The sequence below is a fragment of the Stylophora pistillata genome, chromosome 7 (genome assembly GCF_964205215.1).
Source record: "Stylophora pistillata chromosome 7, jaStyPist1.2, whole genome shotgun sequence".
NCBI lineage: Eukaryota > Metazoa > Cnidaria > Anthozoa > Scleractinia > Pocilloporidae > Stylophora > Stylophora pistillata.
This window is the reverse complement of record NC_142525.1, coordinates 29,543,217-29,559,664: the sequence shown is the minus strand read 5'-3', so window position 1 is coordinate 29,559,664 and position 16,448 is coordinate 29,543,217. Positions and strand designations below refer to the sequence as shown.

The following is a 16,448-nucleotide window of genomic DNA, read 5'->3' as shown; positions in this document are numbered from 1 at the left end:
ATTTCTTTAATATTTTCAAAAAAATTAAAAAAAAAAAAAAACTAATTACTTATAAACTTATGGTTAGCATTAACCCTTTGACTCTCAGAAGTGATTAACATGTAACTTCTCCCTATCATGCCCATACATTATTCCGCAAACTGGTTATGAGAATACTCAGACTTATCAGGTAGAAGTTGCTATTGTGATCCAACACCAAATTCTCGTAACTAATTTACAAGGAAATGTGAAGCAGCTAGAGAGGAGAATTAACAGTCGAATCTTAGCAGTTACCATTTCTTCCTGGTGGCCCAGCAGGGCCGCGGTCGCCCTTGTCGCCTTTGTCTCCAGGTATTACTGTTGCGTTTGACTTTCCAGGTGGCCCTTCTTCCCCTTTCATACCCTGTTCTCCCTTCCTTCCTGGGAAGCCCTGTCTGCCCGGCGGGCCGTCTTCACCCTTGACACCTGCATCGCACCAAATATAAAGTTCATTAGCTCACCAGCTTGTGGATTACAACCGAACCTTAGTCAATGGGAAGGTGATAATACAGATGCACACCCATTGACTTGCCAAGCATTGCATTAAATTCAAATGCTATAGTCCGCTCAGATGGCAAATTGCAAATGCGTACTGCACAAAAGAAAACCTCGAATAATAATTTCTTACTAACCAATTGATCGAGCCGTACTGGGGAATATTTTGCCGAAGTCTTCGGAGTTGGTAACTAACGCAGCGGGGTCCGCACAAAACGACCGAGGGCCAGTAGTCCCCAGTGCGGCTCGAGCAAGCCAGGTTCGTAAGTAGTTTGTTATGTCACTCGGAACAAAATTTTTTATTTTGAATTTGTCAGCTTTCGCGACGAAAAATACAGGGCCTATGACCATTTCCGTGGAAACGGTCCGTATGGCAAAGTACGGACCAAGTAAGAACCAATCAGAACGCTCGGATTTACCTCAGGATTTACCTTGCCTCATAATAAACAGAAGTGACTGTTGAGGCCAATTCAAGTAGTGGTCTCCAGTGCAGCCGTTGTTTGGGATGTAAGGTAATGCTCTACACAAAACTCAAAGAGCGGCTGCATAGGAGAACAACAAAGTAATTATGATAAGAGCTGTAAAGATAAGCAGTCGCTCACAAACCTTCTTCACCCTCCGGCCCTGGTTCTCCTCTTTTTCCGTCACTGCCCTTGTCTCCCTTATCACCGCGGCCCCCTGGGATTCCTGGTAATCCCTTCTCTCCAATATTTCCGGGCTCACCAACCTCTCCTTTCAGCCCTGGGGGTCCCTCTGGACCTTGTGGACCTGCAGCCCCTTCTGTTCCTTTCTCTCCACGGTCTCCACTGGGGCCGTCGTCACCTGGGTCTCCGTCTCTTCCTGGTTGCCCCGGCTCACCCTTTAGTCCAGGCTGACCTACAATAACGATGAAACCAAAGAACCGTAAGACTTTGTAGAAAGTTAACGCAAGCTGAGACGCAAATAAGAGCCTGAATATCAATTAGAAAAGTACAAGACCACCATGTTACAAGTCGAGGGTTCAAGGACCACCGTGGAACAAAACAACAACAACAACAAAAACAAAAACAACGTTGGCAAAATGGTAAGCCTTGACACAGCAGTTCAGGTGATTTATGCAAGGTCAAGTTAATAGTGCAAATGCTAACAAAATCAATTAGTTGGCTGCTTAATTAATTGATTACCAATATTTTGAGTTCTGAATGGGAGAAAATGCCTTAAAATGTCGTTGCTATGTTCTTAAGTATCCTGGCGCGGAGCCCTTTCCAAGAAGTATGGGAGTCGTCACCAAAGATAAGGGACAAATGTTAACAACGTAAGTCTATCTCCTGACACACTGAAGCTGAAAAAGGGCATACAAGTGTTATTCTTCTGTTCTTAGTGGCATACCTTTGGGCCCTTCCTTTCCAGTAGGACCACGTGGCCCGACCACAGCGTCACCCTTTGCTCCTGGATCGCCTGGAAATCCTCGAGGTCCTGTTTGCCCTATATCTCCTGATTACGAAAAGATTATGCGAATGATATTAGACAGACTAAGAGGGAAAAAATCCAACTCTACAAGGCTGTACAGTAAAACAACTCTCATTGGCAGAGTTTAAGGTGGCACTGTAAGTTACGAACTACGTATTCATCTTTTGATTCAAGGCTCTGTGCTTTGGGCTTTGGCCGTAAAATCGAAAGAGAAAAGTGAAGTTAAGGAGAGAATTTTTAGACGTGGGATATGGCTTTTAAATAACTGAAAAATAATGAAAGGAAAGACTAAGGAGTTATGATTGCCGTTTGCGCAGTAGCGCATCTCAACAAATAATTAACGAGAAAAAAAAAGGGAAAAAAACGAGAAAGAAAAAATTAGAAAAACAAATATAAATTGTCATTCAAAATTTTGGTAAAAGTACATGACAAACATAAAGTAAATCCTCTATTAAGCCCCCCTCTTTGGAGGAGGAAGTTTATTGAGCCCCTCCCACACTTTCCCCCTTAAAAAAAAACAAAAATTCAAAACAACACTCCGTGTCAGTAAGTACAACAAATTCATTCAAGTACTCTACCTTTAGTTTGTCATTTAAAATTGATTGTGGTGATTGACTTATAGATGTTATGTTGGAATCAATAGAATACGGTATACGGAATTACAATTTGGTGAATGAAAAAATGAAAAATGAGAATAATTTTTGAATAAATACGGTACGTCAGACACTATTGTATCCTGGTAGTGAGCATCGGGCTAAATTGATAAGCCTTACCACCCCTTTAATAAGCCACCTCCCCAAAGTACCTAAGAAAAATAAGCCCCCCCGGGGACTTATTAGAGGTGTTACGGTATGTCCACTGACCACCCCGCGTGTCTTTTGAACAAGCCGCGTAGCTGGATCTCAAATTTTGGAGGTTCATGCGAGACCTTAACGCATAATACTGGCTCAATCAAGCATAAAGAGACATCAATGATAGTTCCTGATAACGTCTATCTCACGTAAACTTCACACTACAATTATCAAAATGTTTCAACTTGCTTCGTAACTGATGCACACAAGTCGCCAAATTGGCAACTTAAGTGGATAGTTTGCCGCTAAAATAAATATTTAGTCTCCATGGCAGAAAAAAACGGTTGGAGCCTGAAAAAAAAGGGCCAACATTATTCGCGTGACATCGCATATGAATTCACGTTACAGTACAAACCTGGATTGCCAGCTGGGCCGATGCTACCCTTTTCCCCAGATTTACCTCTCTGACCATCTCTGCCACGTTCGCCTTTTTCTCCGGGGTCCCCTTGGGCTCCATTTTTACCTGGATTACCAGGTACCCCAGGGTTACCAGGTGACCCGATATCTCCCTTATCGCCTTTATCACCATCGCTACCTGAAGGACCTTCAGGGCCAGGGGAACCTTTGTCACCTCGGATTCCAGTGTCACCTGCAACATGACGACAAAGATCGATTTAAGATGTTTGCACTTGCATTGCGCTAACTACTCTTAATACATTTCCTTTCAAGGAATTGCTAACATGGAGACTTGGTTTCACAGTCACCGCCTTTTCTAGTTGATGATCTGTTCCTTTACTCGTGTGACCTTATTGTGTGATTCGGGGGTGACGTTTTAAGGAAAAATTAAATGCTAGTCACTCTTAGAGGGTGAAAGGGCTTAATTGTGGATTATTCATTTGCAGTTAAAAAAAAAAAATCAAATACTTCAAAGTACTGACATGAAAAGAATCGCAATATGATAAAAAAAAAATCAATGGAGAGAACAAGAACAAACTTCTCGTTACATCGTCGCTCTATGAACAAGCAGAAAGGCATGGGTGTAGCCTGGGGGGGGGGGGGGGTTCTGGAGTACCCGTTAAACCTTTTTGTAAGCTTTTTCTACAATATTCTGGGAGTAATCTCTGTTTGACACCGTTTGAACCCCCCCCCCCGTTTGAAAAATCCTCACTATGCCTCTAAAGAGGTGATGAGAAGGGGACATTGGTGGACATAGCACCACCATTTCAGTGCTAGAGCCATCAGAAAGAAATGGCATACAGTACGAACAATTGACATAGTGAGTTTGGGGAAGAAAGGATCAAGGTTTCACAGACAAAACCCCCTGTACCGTATATTACCTTTAGGACCTGGTGGTCCGGTTCCACCTTGAGGACCAGGAGGTCCCTGTGGCCCTGGACTTCCATCTCCTTTCTCTCCTTTCATTCCTGGTTCTCCTGGCGGTCCACTCTCACCACTAACTCCTGCTGCACCCGGCTGACCGTTATCTCCTGTTGGCCCTTCGGGGCCTGGGAAACCTTTCTCACCTTTCTCTCCTTTTGTCATGTTCTTAATTTGTCCCAAGCTAAGACAATCACCTGTGTGTGCAAGACAAAAAGGGCCCAAGGCTCCTTGAGCGTCTGATAACTTGTATTATTAAAAACTGGATCATTGGATAATGCAATTCAAGACTTTTTATTGGCTTAGCCATTATGGTATATGAGCCAATATACCATAATCTAATATCTGTACATTGTAACATCCGGTTTCTTCTTACAAAATAAAGTCGAGAAGATTTGTCTTATATCTTGGGGGCGTTTTATTTAATAAAACAATTATTCCACTCGCGCTTGTTGGATATGAGATAATTATAGCCAACTCTGCGCTACGTCCCTCGTTGGCTATCTATCATCTTGTATCCAACGCGCGCTCGATATATATAAGGTTCTCGTAAATTGCTAAGTGGTAGCAAGCTTGACTTTTCAGTCAAGCGCCAATGTATACAATGGCTATTAGTAAGCTCTGTTGATGCCACATATGGTCAAAGACAACCGATATCTTTTACTCATTGGGTGTCGAAATCTGTTATACCTGTACTCAATAATTTGAAAATATCACTTCGTAGAACATTCAACAATGGGAGCTGGACAGAAATTTGTTCATTTTTCCAAGAAATATTAAAATTCTGCAGCAAAGCTGCTTGAAGCGTCTGCTAAATACAGGTTTTGGTTAACAAAAGGGCCTAATGTCAGTGTCTTTGTCTGATTAATGAGGTGTCTGTTGAATAGGGATTTGACTACAAAATAAAGACTTTGGAAGGTGTTCACCTGTGATTGGGTCTGCTAACCATAGAATTTCAGTACGTTTTTTATTTATTGTCCAATAAATGAGAGTATTTGCTGTACAGTAGTTGTTTTTGCCTATTCATAATAATTTTTTTTTTATCATTCAACTTGGCTCAGTACTTACATCCAGTTCTGGGCAAATACGGCTGTTTGATAAATAAAATTTAAATCATACAAAAATGCAATTTTTAAGCAGATAAGCAGATAGCATATGTTTCGTTTCAATTTTCAGCCTCTCACAGTATTTGCAGTTCATTGTCCTATAGACATGGCACGAGTGTCAAGAATGAGCACAACAAAGGATACAATAGAGTAAGACAAATGCAAAAACAAAAACAAAAACAAACTGCAAGGTGACTCTTCCACTCCTTCCCAACAAATCAGCAGAGCTTGTCAATATGTCTGATGTAAGTTCGCTCTGTATGTGTGAATTTAGAGGTATTTCTAAATTTGCTTTGGCCTCCTTTTCAAAACGAGGCCTGATGCTAAACCATTCATATGAAAATGAGTTCAATTTTTCATCATACGAAAAAAAGGGGGACCAGGTCACGTTTTGAAAAAGAAGCCAAAGGTTAAATTCGGAAATGGGCTATTTGTATTGCAACTGAAACTGATGCTGTTATGAGAAAAGAGGAGGCGGTGTGGCTGAGTGGCTAGGGTGCTGGACTTGTAATCCAGTGTCCTGGGTTCAAGTCCTCCACCCTGCCACTCACTGGATTTGTTCTCAGTTGCCCCTGGTTCAACTCCTCAGCTGCACTCTGTAAAGAGCCCACTGGTCAGCCTCCTGCCAGTGGGGATTTTTAAGCAGTTAGTTTACATTGCAGCTGAAAACCCCTGGGTAGGAGCTTCAATTTACGTATTTACTTATTTAAAACATTTCAAGAAGCCTGTCATTAGGAAACAGACTCATTAGCCCCACCTTTTTCACCCTTGGCACCTAAATTTCCTTTCTCTCCAGCAGTGCCTTTTTCGCCTTTAACACCATCTATTCCCTTAGGACCCACTACAGTCTGTCCTTGTTCTCCTTTAAGCCCTTTCTCTCCCTTGAGACCAGTATCGCCCTGTTTTCCATCCTTTCCGTCTAAGCCTTTCTCACCCTGAATCAATCAAGTGATGTGAAAAACAAAATAGTTCAAAACAATCCTCGTAGTTGATTGAACTCCTTATATTAGTGGGAGGCACAGCAGCCTAATGGTCAGTGCTCTGGACTCTGGGTCAACAGGCCGGGGTTCAAGACCTGGATGGTCCGATGTGTTGCATTCTTAGGTAAGACACTATGCTCGCACAGTGCCTCGCATGGGTCTTTGTGTCCCATTTGCACCAACCCTACTGGGTCTATGACTTCAATGAGTCATACCCAATAAAAAAACAACTTTTTAATGGGTTGTCACAGTGAGTGATACCAAGGGTCACAATGACAGTCTTCTGCTGACAAAATCAAATCCACATAATAAAAGAGACAAGATGCCTGGAGGTGTTAATCTGGGATGCCTTGGTCATTGTCCACCATCACTCTAGTTTTATGAGGAAAATAATAAATTTAATACTGATTCTTCACTGTGCTAGACTGAAATTAAAAAATACATACACGAAAAAAAAAAAAAAAAAAAAAAGTCTGCAACATGGGATATTATGTGGGAACACCCATCCAAGTAGTAACTCTACCCAACAGGGCTCAAATGGAGCGAGAAGCAGATGCACAAGGCTAACAAGTACATGGCTAATTTCTTTGTCTGAGTACAATAACTAAAGTGAATTTTTAACGTGGTCTGCCATAGGCATCCCATGAAATAAGGGCAAAAATAGGTACCTCTAAAATATCTAGTGAGCATTCAGCAAATTGCTGGGTTAACTTCAAACTTTGAAGCCTTTCAAATTTCAAATATCTTCTGAATTATCTGTAAAAGCTATGAAACTTTTATAAAACAAAGCAAAATATTTCATGACCAAGCTAAATGAAAGGATCAATTTAGCATAAAATATAGATAGGCCATCAACCCTAACTCCCCCGTTATTAACATGTAACTTCTTTCCATGATATTTATACATTATGCAGCAAACAGGTAACGAGGATACTTAAACTTGTCAGGTAGAGGTTCTTATTTTGATCCATCACCAAATTCTCCTGACTAATTTACAAGGAAATATGTAGCAGCTAGAGGGGAGAATTAACAATCAGATCTTGGAGTTAAAGGGTTTAGTAAGAGTCACAAAACATCAACAGTGCTGTTAGTTGGACCAAGATATTGTCACATGCATTAAGCTGATTTCAAATTTATGCAAATGAAGGCAGACTGGAAGAGGAACAAGAAGAAACAAGTATAGAACAGAAAAAAAACCTTGTACATGTACCAGCCAATCACCACTACCCAGAATGGCTCATATGATGACACATAAACAGTTGACCTCATTGCCTGAAGGAGACAAGCAGTGTGTAGCCAAAACATTGCAATCCACATTGGGAAGTGACCACATGATGGGATTAACCAATTACAATTCAAGACAAGTATTTTCACCATTATGAATAATAGCACCAATTTTTTTTACAATAGGAAAGGAGTCTTTGAAAAAGACAAACCTTAATTCCAGGCTCTCCTCTGGGACCTCGTTCTCCTGGTTGCCCTGATTCCCCATTTGCTCCTGGAGGACCCTGATCACCAGGAGGACCATCAGTGCCCGGTTCTCCTTTTGCCCCTTTTCCCCCTACCACTCTGATAACCTCTCCCTTTTCGCCTTTGGGTCCAATAGCCCCAGGATCACCACGATCACCCTGCTGACCCTACAAGTCAAAGAAAACATTGACAATATCAGATATTGAATAATCAGCAATCTCTCACTCTAGGTCAACCCATCTGAAATTATCTTGAGGTGTACAGACACAAGTCAATAAATGTACTACTTACTGGCTCTCCATCACGTCCACTGCGTCCTGGTGGTCCAGGATTCCCTGGGTCACCTTGAGGTCCAGGGTTGCCAGTTCTTCCTGAGTCACCAGGTTGGCCTGGGGAGCCCATAGTACCTTTTTCCCCTGGAGGACCTTGGGGGCTGGCTGGACAGCCAAGACAAGCTTCACCTTTGGGACCTTGAGACCCCTTTGGGCCATCTTCCCCCGGAGACCCTTGGGGTCCTTGGTCACCTTTTGGTCCTGGAGGACCATTACTGCTATCACCTTGGAGAGCAAAACATTTCTTTAAACCAAATTTATCACTTGTCACATTTTCTCTTTTTAACTGCTGAACATTTTCTGGCTGGCACAACCTTTTCCTAGTGTATGTGTGAATTAGTTCTCATCTCTGTAGTGGTGGGCTACCCTTCAGCTGGCTTCCAAAAGCAAATTACTCCAGGCATCCAACCTCACTTCAAAAACATTTTTATTACTTAATGTTTAAATTAACATTTAACACCACTGCAAACTATTCAGTAACTAGTCAGTAGGCCATGTTATAGTTGTGTACTTAGTTGCCAAGCCTTTGATTTAGAGTGAGGCTGGTGGTGACCTTGTGGTATAGAGACCAGTATCTAGTTAGCATCTTAACAAAGTGATATCCTTTCGAAAAGCAGCAAAGTTTGTTATCATGACAACCTATTCAAAGGCTCAGCAACCTAGTAGGCAACTGAAAAATAGATGATTCAATAGTCCTTTTTACAGTTGTGGGCTTGGTGGCCAAGCCTTTGAACAGGAGTGTTATGTTAGAGATGTTGCTGCTTTTCAAATGCAAATTTCTTTGTTAACATGCTAACTAGATACAGGTCTCTATCACAACAGGGTCATCCTTAGCCTCACTCCTGTTCAAAGGCTTAGCCACCAAGCCCACAACTGTAAAAAGGACTATTGCACTCTTGAAGTGTCCTGGAATCCCTATATTGGGGAAAGATAGAAATTTTACTCTATCACGAGCATGGGACCGCAGAGACATTCTTTACCGAGCTCAAAATGTATCATCCTTCTTATTCCCTTAACAAGACATGATTAGCAAATCTTAGCAGTATGCAGGATGTGTGACATATATGGGCCTGCTTGCCTTAGAGTCTCTGTGGCTGAGTAGTAGAGCATCAGAGCACAGAATACAAAGGTATGAGGCTTGATTCTTCATGGGGACTCTTTTCCACTCTTGTGACAAGATTAAAACATCTTTCTCAACTTCTTTACCGAGCTCAAAACATACCTTCTCATTCCATTTTCAATCCTTATATAGACCCGACTTTCACAAATGGCTGCCAGATTAATATTCTTTTGTCTAAATTTAAAATTAATTAGCCCTACTGGCCTCGTTCTCCAGTAAAAAATTCAAAAGAATACATTATCTCAAGCGAGGCCAGAAGGGCTAATTTAAATTTAAACTAAAGAATATTAATTCGGCAGCCATTTATGAAAGTGGTCTATTACTCTTAGTTATTACCTGCTGGGCCTGGAAATCCTTGAGATCCCTTTTCTCCCCTATCTCCTCTTGGTCCAGGTGCTCCATCCATGCCTTGTGGTCCAAAGACAGTGACTCCACGGCCTCCTTTTTCCCCTTTTGGGCCTGGAAGGCCATTAGGTCCTGGCTCACCAGTTGAACCCTTAATTCCAGCAGCACCTAATCACAAATATATCTTATTAACCAAGCGCAAGGGCCGTACTGGGAGAATATCGTCCCGAGGTCCGTACAAAAAAGACCGAGGGCCGATATTCTTTCAATACGGTCCCAAGCAAGCTTGGTTAATTAGAGATTTATTATACGACTGAAGTTCAAAGGGACACAAGTGCAGTATCATTCGGGACAGTGCCCAGTCCAATACTGGGAGAATATTGACCGGCAATAGAGCATTTTGATTGGTTGATTTTAGTTATTGGCCCTCTGACTGCCTGAGTCGTGTAATAAAATTCAGTATTATATATATTTTTTTCATGATTACTTTTCTACTCTATTTACAGTATCTTTGAATCAAACCCCCAGCAACTGATCTGAATTGATCTCTTTTCATATCTGGCATATGTTAACCATTCCATGCTTTAACTTTCTATCTTATAATTGGAAAAACTCATAGACTGATCATGTTTGGTTCATTACTATTTACAACAGCTTGTTGGTAATGCGATCAGTTAGAGTACTATGTGTAAAATATTTTTTTTTCAGTTTCACTTAAATTAAGGGGCAAACAAAGTAAAAATAAATTACAAAATGAACTATATACACTGATGAACAACATTTCATCAAAGATCATGATGGTCTTGATTTTGTTTTAACTTAATTGATGAGTGTTTATATTTAAACATAAACATTGTCATAAAAGTTACTCCAAGTAGGAATGTTCCAAGATCTTGATCATCAAGATCACCCAATTTTTTTTAAGGTTTTCACCAGTGTATAAATTTGACAGAGTACCTTTGGAGGGTGAATTTTAATTTGCTCACTTGAGGTCAATAGCTATTAAAATGAACATCTAACTATTTGGGGAGCAAGAGTCACCTTGTAGGTTAAAAACGAAAGTCTATATTCCCATCCTGTCTATAACACAAGCTCAGTGTAAACAAGATCATGCTAGCCAGCCATGTCAGTATCACTGAGAACTGACAGATATTTTTAAGTACTGTTACCTAGGCTGGGTAAATTAATGTCCAGAGCTGAGTGAAGAATTAACCCAGCTGGGTTAGTGAGAAATTGATTTCAGATCTGAAAACTTGAGGAGCAAATGCAGTTTTAATTATTCATTTTAGTCTACAATTTGGTGATTGAATACTCTAAAAACAGAAGGGAAAATTATTCCAGAACAGCTTTTGGACAAAAATCTATAGGTAACTGGATTAAAATTTAACCCTGGGTTACTGCTAATTGACCTTCACATAGCTGGGCCCTGATCATCAACTAGCAGAGGAACAACAACAATTCTTTTCATGTAATTCTTTTCATGTTATATTGGTGAAACTAGTCGCCACTTCTCTACTAGGATAAAGGAGCACATGGAAAGCGATAAAAACTTGCATATTTTTAAGCATTTTAACACATCTTCTTGTAAGAACAAATACTCCCTTTCTTGCTTTAGAATTCTGGATTCTGCTAACAACTCAATTGATTTAAAACTCAAAGAAGCTTTTCATATAAATAAGAACAAACCTGAACTTAACAAACAATTACAGCATTATAACACTTTTCTAGCATTTTAGTTCACACCTTTGATGTTTGGTGTCACTTTGTAATTAGTACCCACTTTTGTATTACATCATATTGTAAATATTTTAATCATCTACTTGTCTGTTATATAATTACTCACGTTCTGTTACTCATTCATTGAAGATGGCATAAGCATGTGAAAACATGTCTCTCAAAAAAGTTGTCTATTTCTTACAATATTTATCATACTTGCTACCACTATGACCTAATTAATTTCTATCTTTATTACCAGGATCTCCCACTTTTCCTGGAGGTCCTGGAGGTCCAGCGTCACCCCGTGGCCCTTGTGGTCCAGGTGGTCCTGGGGGGCCTGTGGGACCTATATTTCCAATGTTGCCTCTTGGCCCACTCCTACCTGGAAAACCAGGAGGGCCTATGTCACCCTTGGGTCCATCAGGACCTGGTGGTCCTACTCCCGCAGGTCCCTAAAAGAGACGACTTCATAACTACCATGTTTATAAGCTTTATTAAACAATAGTCCAGAATTGTGCACCTTGACAAAACTTGGCATTAGCAAACCAGTAGGCCATGAGTAATTGTCTGTGAGTAACCCATGAAATATGAACAAACAAGTAAGACAGGACACGTTCACCCAGGGGTTGTGTTGATTGTTGTCTACTGTCACTCAGGTTTTAAGTGGAGAATAACAAATATAATGCTGACTCCTCAAAGTTCATGAATAAAATTGAAAAATATAAAGACAAGGAAAAAAAAAAAAAAAAAAAAAAGAACATCATTGGATATTGGGTACCATTGCTCACCCAATTAGCAACCCCAGCCAACAGGACTTAATCTTAGTGAAAAACTCTAGCAGATTTTTAACATGGTTTATTGCAACAAGCATTAAATTCTATGTAACCAGTCATAAGGTTTAACTAAAGGTCATTGTTTCGCCCTCCGTTAACACCTTTATAGGAGAGACATCTTTATAACACATTGGGACACTGGTGGAATCAGTACCTACCCTGCGAGCAGAGCCTTTTCTTCTTCTTTTCTTCTTTTTAACCCTTCAAGGGAAAAGGCTCTGCCGACATCCTGTTGTTGCTTTGAAATGCCAAAAGCCCAAAACTCCAGGCTACTCAAGCCGGTTTTGCCTCCAGTCAAACCGGTTTTGGCGCGCATGCCTTTGTTTTTCATATAAACAGATAACTAAATCTGCACCCACAATAGTTCAAGGGGGCGTGGAAAAGGATCAGTTTCTAGGCAACCACTGCGCATGTTCAAACGAGCAACAAAAGGATGTCGGCAGAGCCTTTTCAGTCCCTTTTCAATTCAAGGCCAAGTTAAAAAGGCTCTGCTTGCAGGGTAATCAGTACCTGAGCCTTTCAAATTCAAATAAGTCAGTCATTATGAATTTAACTTTCAGAGATAAAAACTTACTGGGCTTCCTTTGTCTCCTTTCTGACCCGCTTCTCCTGGAGAACCTGGAAGTCCTACTAATCCTCTATCTCCTGGTGGACCATCATCTCCTTGTTCACCTTTGGGTCCCTGTAATGTTAAAATCCAAAGGGTACAAAGTCTTGTAAATAATATACACTTAAACTATCAATGCCATTGGTGCACAAGAATGAAAGCCTGAACCCTTGAAAATAATTAAAAAAAAAAGCAGTCCAGGGAACATTATAGAGACTAACAGACTCTTGTCATAATCACGTTTTCAACATGGACATCACAAAGTGTCACTAGGAAGCAAGGAGGAGGAGGAGGAGGAGGAGGAGGAGCAGCAGCAGTAGCAGCAGCAGCAGCAGCAGCAGCAGTAGCAGCAGTAGCAGCAGCAGTAGCAGCAGTAGCAGCAGCAGCGGCAGCAGCAGTAGCAGTAGCAGTAGCAGTAGCAGTAGCAGCAGCAGCAGCAGCAGTAGCAGTAGCAGTAGCAGTAGTATTTCCAAACACTATTTTATTTCTTCTTGAGGAGACAAATGTATGAGGCTGGTGAAAAAAGGCTTCAATCTATGCAAAGACAAGGCAATTTATGAAACATTGTGGAGAAGCAAAGGCTTGTGTCACAATAACTATTTTTTGTCAACATTAACTTGACATATTGTTGCGAAGGGAAATGAATATATAGAGGAAGGATTTCAAACAAGAAAAAAACAACAATATCACATTCTCTTACCATTGGACCATTCTCTCCTGGATCTCCTTTTTGGCCTGTCTCCCCCTAAAATATCAACGAAACTCTTTTACACTACATAACCCCAACTCTGAGGTTAAACTTAACTAAGAGGAACCAATTTTGGGACTTTTGAAAAACTGACCACGTAAATAAAGGGTCACTGCTTAATTTGGAGGTGCTTAGATCACTGAGAAGTCCTGTTATAAGCAGTGAGTGAAAAATTACAGAATACTTTAATAATAATAATAATAATAATAATAATAATAATTACAGTCTTTATAAAGGAGCCGTGGCTTTACCCAGAGATGGATTTCATGCAAGCCCTTTTTTAAAAACTAAAAACTCAATCTAAAAACTAAAAACTAATAATGATAATTACCCTGTTTAAACTGAATAAAATAGAGCTAAAAACTGCAGTCTCTCTTAAGTTGAACTAAACTTAGATAAAAAAAAAACTGCCAAATCTCTCAAATTACAATAAAAACTGTGAGCATTTTTAAAACTGCTAACAGTTTCATTGTTTTTGGCTTCTACTGGAATTTCATTCCATTCCCCAAAAAACTTTACGCAAATTCGAGGAAAAGTTACTTTAAAAAAAAAAACAAACTAAAAAATTATATGTACAATACAGTCAAATGAATTTTGAACTCAGAGTTCTGTTTTCAGTCTTTGATTTGTATTTTTCCAGAGGTAATTACCTGATTTCCCTTTTGACCGGGTTCTCCTTTTGGTCCATTAGGTCCTTGGATACCCTCTGGCCCCTAAAGTGCAGATGAGTCAGAAATTTCATGTTAAAGATGCCACTACAACAAAAATGTGTACATATTCAGAAGGAACAAACTTGCATCATCTTTTTGACAAGGCACATCAATCCTCTCTTAACCCTTTAAGTCTCCCAGAAGTGAGACGGGACCTACAGTTTTATTCGTCCTTATCCGAGAAGACTAGAATATCTACCCATTTCTTGATATTATAGAAAGGTAGCAAATTCTCCTCAGTTATTTTAAGACCATGAGTATTGGTCCAGCCGGGGCTAGAACCCTCGACCTCCCACACAAGACAATCCGGCATTCTAAGCAATTGAGCTAACCAGTTGCGGTCTAATTTAATTCAGCATTTGATCATGAACTGGCTTTTTGTGCCGTTTCAGTCTTGATCTGCATGTGTTTGGAAAAAACTAACATCAAGTGCTAACAGAAATTATACCAAAGTTTTACTTAATTTCCAATGAATTTTATATATGTGCATTAGGTTATTTTATTATTTTATAGCATTGTAAAGCGCCACGAGAAGCTTTTGATGTGAGTGCTATATAAGTATTTTTATTATTATTATTATTATTATACAGAAATCATAAAAATACCATGTCAAAGCACTTACAGGGCTAGATTGTCCTTTTTCTCCTTTCTGTCCCTTGCTTCCAGCTTGGCCCTAAGAATTAAAAATAAAAAGGATTGCCTTATCTGTAATGTTATTGATATTATATAATTACCTTATTATCTCACCACATTATTGAATTCCCAAAATTGCTGCCACTTACAATAAGAAGTGACAGTTGTACCAATTTTTTCATATTTAAATTTTCCCATGCAATGAAGCCCCCTTTGCATTGATTAAAAAATCGGGGCACCCAGTAAATAACTGTGAGTGCAACATCGACCATGTTTCTTTAATTACAACCAAGCCTATTCAACACACAATATCATTAGTATTATTCAGTAATAAGTCTCTTGTCAGGTAATAACCAGTCTCTGATGAATCTCAATTTTTTTGGTCACCTAACCTTGCCAACAGTTTATTAAAATTGCAACACAATTGAAACTCAAAACCAACCTGAGCAAATTATGGGAAGATTTGGCAGCCATTTGAAAATCTGTGGCTATAGAATTACCACTTTAAATGCATTGTTTCAAGTTAGTGCACAACCATGATTGTGGCTTACTTCTAGACTAAACAGAGCATGAAAGTCTCTTTTGTCAGTAGAGTTATTAATTCTTACCGGTTCACCTCTATCTCCTTGTCCCCCCTGAAAAAAAAAAAAAACATTCTATCTCACTTCACTGTCTACAAAAATTACAACTACAGATGGTAGAAGAGTTATTCCCTGAACTGAAATATCAAACTTAAGAAGGAATAAAATATTAGAACATGGTGGCAGAAAAGTAAATCAGCTTCACAGTCTAGCAAATTCATCTATGGATATATCAACAAAGTTGAAGTGGTAAATTGGCCACCATAAAGATTACAAAAGCTGACATTTTGAGCGTTAGCACTTCGTCGGAGCGAATAGAAGAATTGTGGGTTGCGAGTGCTTTTAAAGGCAGAGAATGGAGCTACATTATTGGTGGGAACATGGCAAGGAGAAAAACAGGAATAAATTAGTGGAATGAAAAGCGTTCGTTGATTCTTTTTATTCCTCTAATTTATTCTTGTTTTTCTCGTTGCCATGTTCCCACCAATAACGTAGCTCCATTCTCTGCCTTTAAAAGCACACACAATCCACAATTCCTCTATTCGCTCCAACAAAGGGCTAACACTCGAAACGTCAGCTTTTGTGATCGTTACGGTGGCCAATTTACTACTTCAACTTTGTTGATATATCCAAGTTATTTCATTACTCCCACCGATGCAGCCCCAAAGAGTTTCTTTCGAAACTATCAGCCTTAATAGATTCATCTATGGTCTGGAGATACAACAGTTGAATAAAAAACTCCATGCACCAAAGAAATTTGTAAGGTTCAAACATTGCCAGTTGCAATTTGACAGTTGAAATGGAAGTTACTAGTTTAATTACTGCATAAATAATTATACCAGGAATAATAGATTCAGTGAGGCACTAGAATATATGAACAGAACTTTGTGTGATTACAATTTGACGTGTGATTTCTTGAGAGTAATTCTATGGATGTTAATTATTAAATTAATTTTGTCTGGTCAACGATGATTTTCAAGGCACACATGATGACAAATTATTGACAGAATCACAAGTCTCTGCAAGAATTGCTCTGTGTGCACACATTTCCAAAACTAGTGTTCCAGGCTGTGACCAATTTGGCTACCTAGTTGGGTTTCTTGAGTGGGAGCAAGAGAGCTATATATGTACAACAAC

At 39.7% G+C, this 16,448-nt stretch overlaps 1 protein-coding gene across 2 annotated transcripts in view; it reads right to left on the bottom strand.

Annotated features, from left to right (window-relative positions):
- The window catches only part of LOC111320751 (uncharacterized), a 43,057-nt gene that overhangs the window by 11,716 nt on the left and 14,893 nt on the right, over positions 1 to 16,448 (bottom strand). For both annotated transcript variants that reach the window (XM_088728495.1, XM_088728496.1), the window contains 15 exons: positions 15,339 to 15,365; positions 14,720 to 14,770; positions 14,038 to 14,100; positions 13,340 to 13,384; positions 12,607 to 12,714; positions 11,456 to 11,651; positions 9,475 to 9,651; positions 7,978 to 8,243; positions 7,653 to 7,853; positions 5,994 to 6,171; positions 4,091 to 4,327; positions 3,169 to 3,402; positions 1,882 to 1,986; positions 1,120 to 1,389; positions 274 to 444 (listed from right to left, as the gene is read on the bottom strand). In XM_088728495.1, the coding sequence (XP_088584621.1) occupies positions 274 to 444; positions 1,120 to 1,389; positions 1,882 to 1,986; positions 3,169 to 3,402; positions 4,091 to 4,327; positions 5,994 to 6,171; positions 7,653 to 7,853; positions 7,978 to 8,243; positions 9,475 to 9,651; positions 11,456 to 11,651; positions 12,607 to 12,714; positions 13,340 to 13,384; positions 14,038 to 14,100; positions 14,720 to 14,770; positions 15,339 to 15,365 (2,329 nt within the window). The remainder of the gene's footprint in view (positions 1 to 273; positions 445 to 1,119; positions 1,390 to 1,881; positions 1,987 to 3,168; positions 3,403 to 4,090; positions 4,328 to 5,993; positions 6,172 to 7,652; positions 7,854 to 7,977; positions 8,244 to 9,474; positions 9,652 to 11,455; positions 11,652 to 12,606; positions 12,715 to 13,339; positions 13,385 to 14,037; positions 14,101 to 14,719; positions 14,771 to 15,338; positions 15,366 to 16,448) is intronic.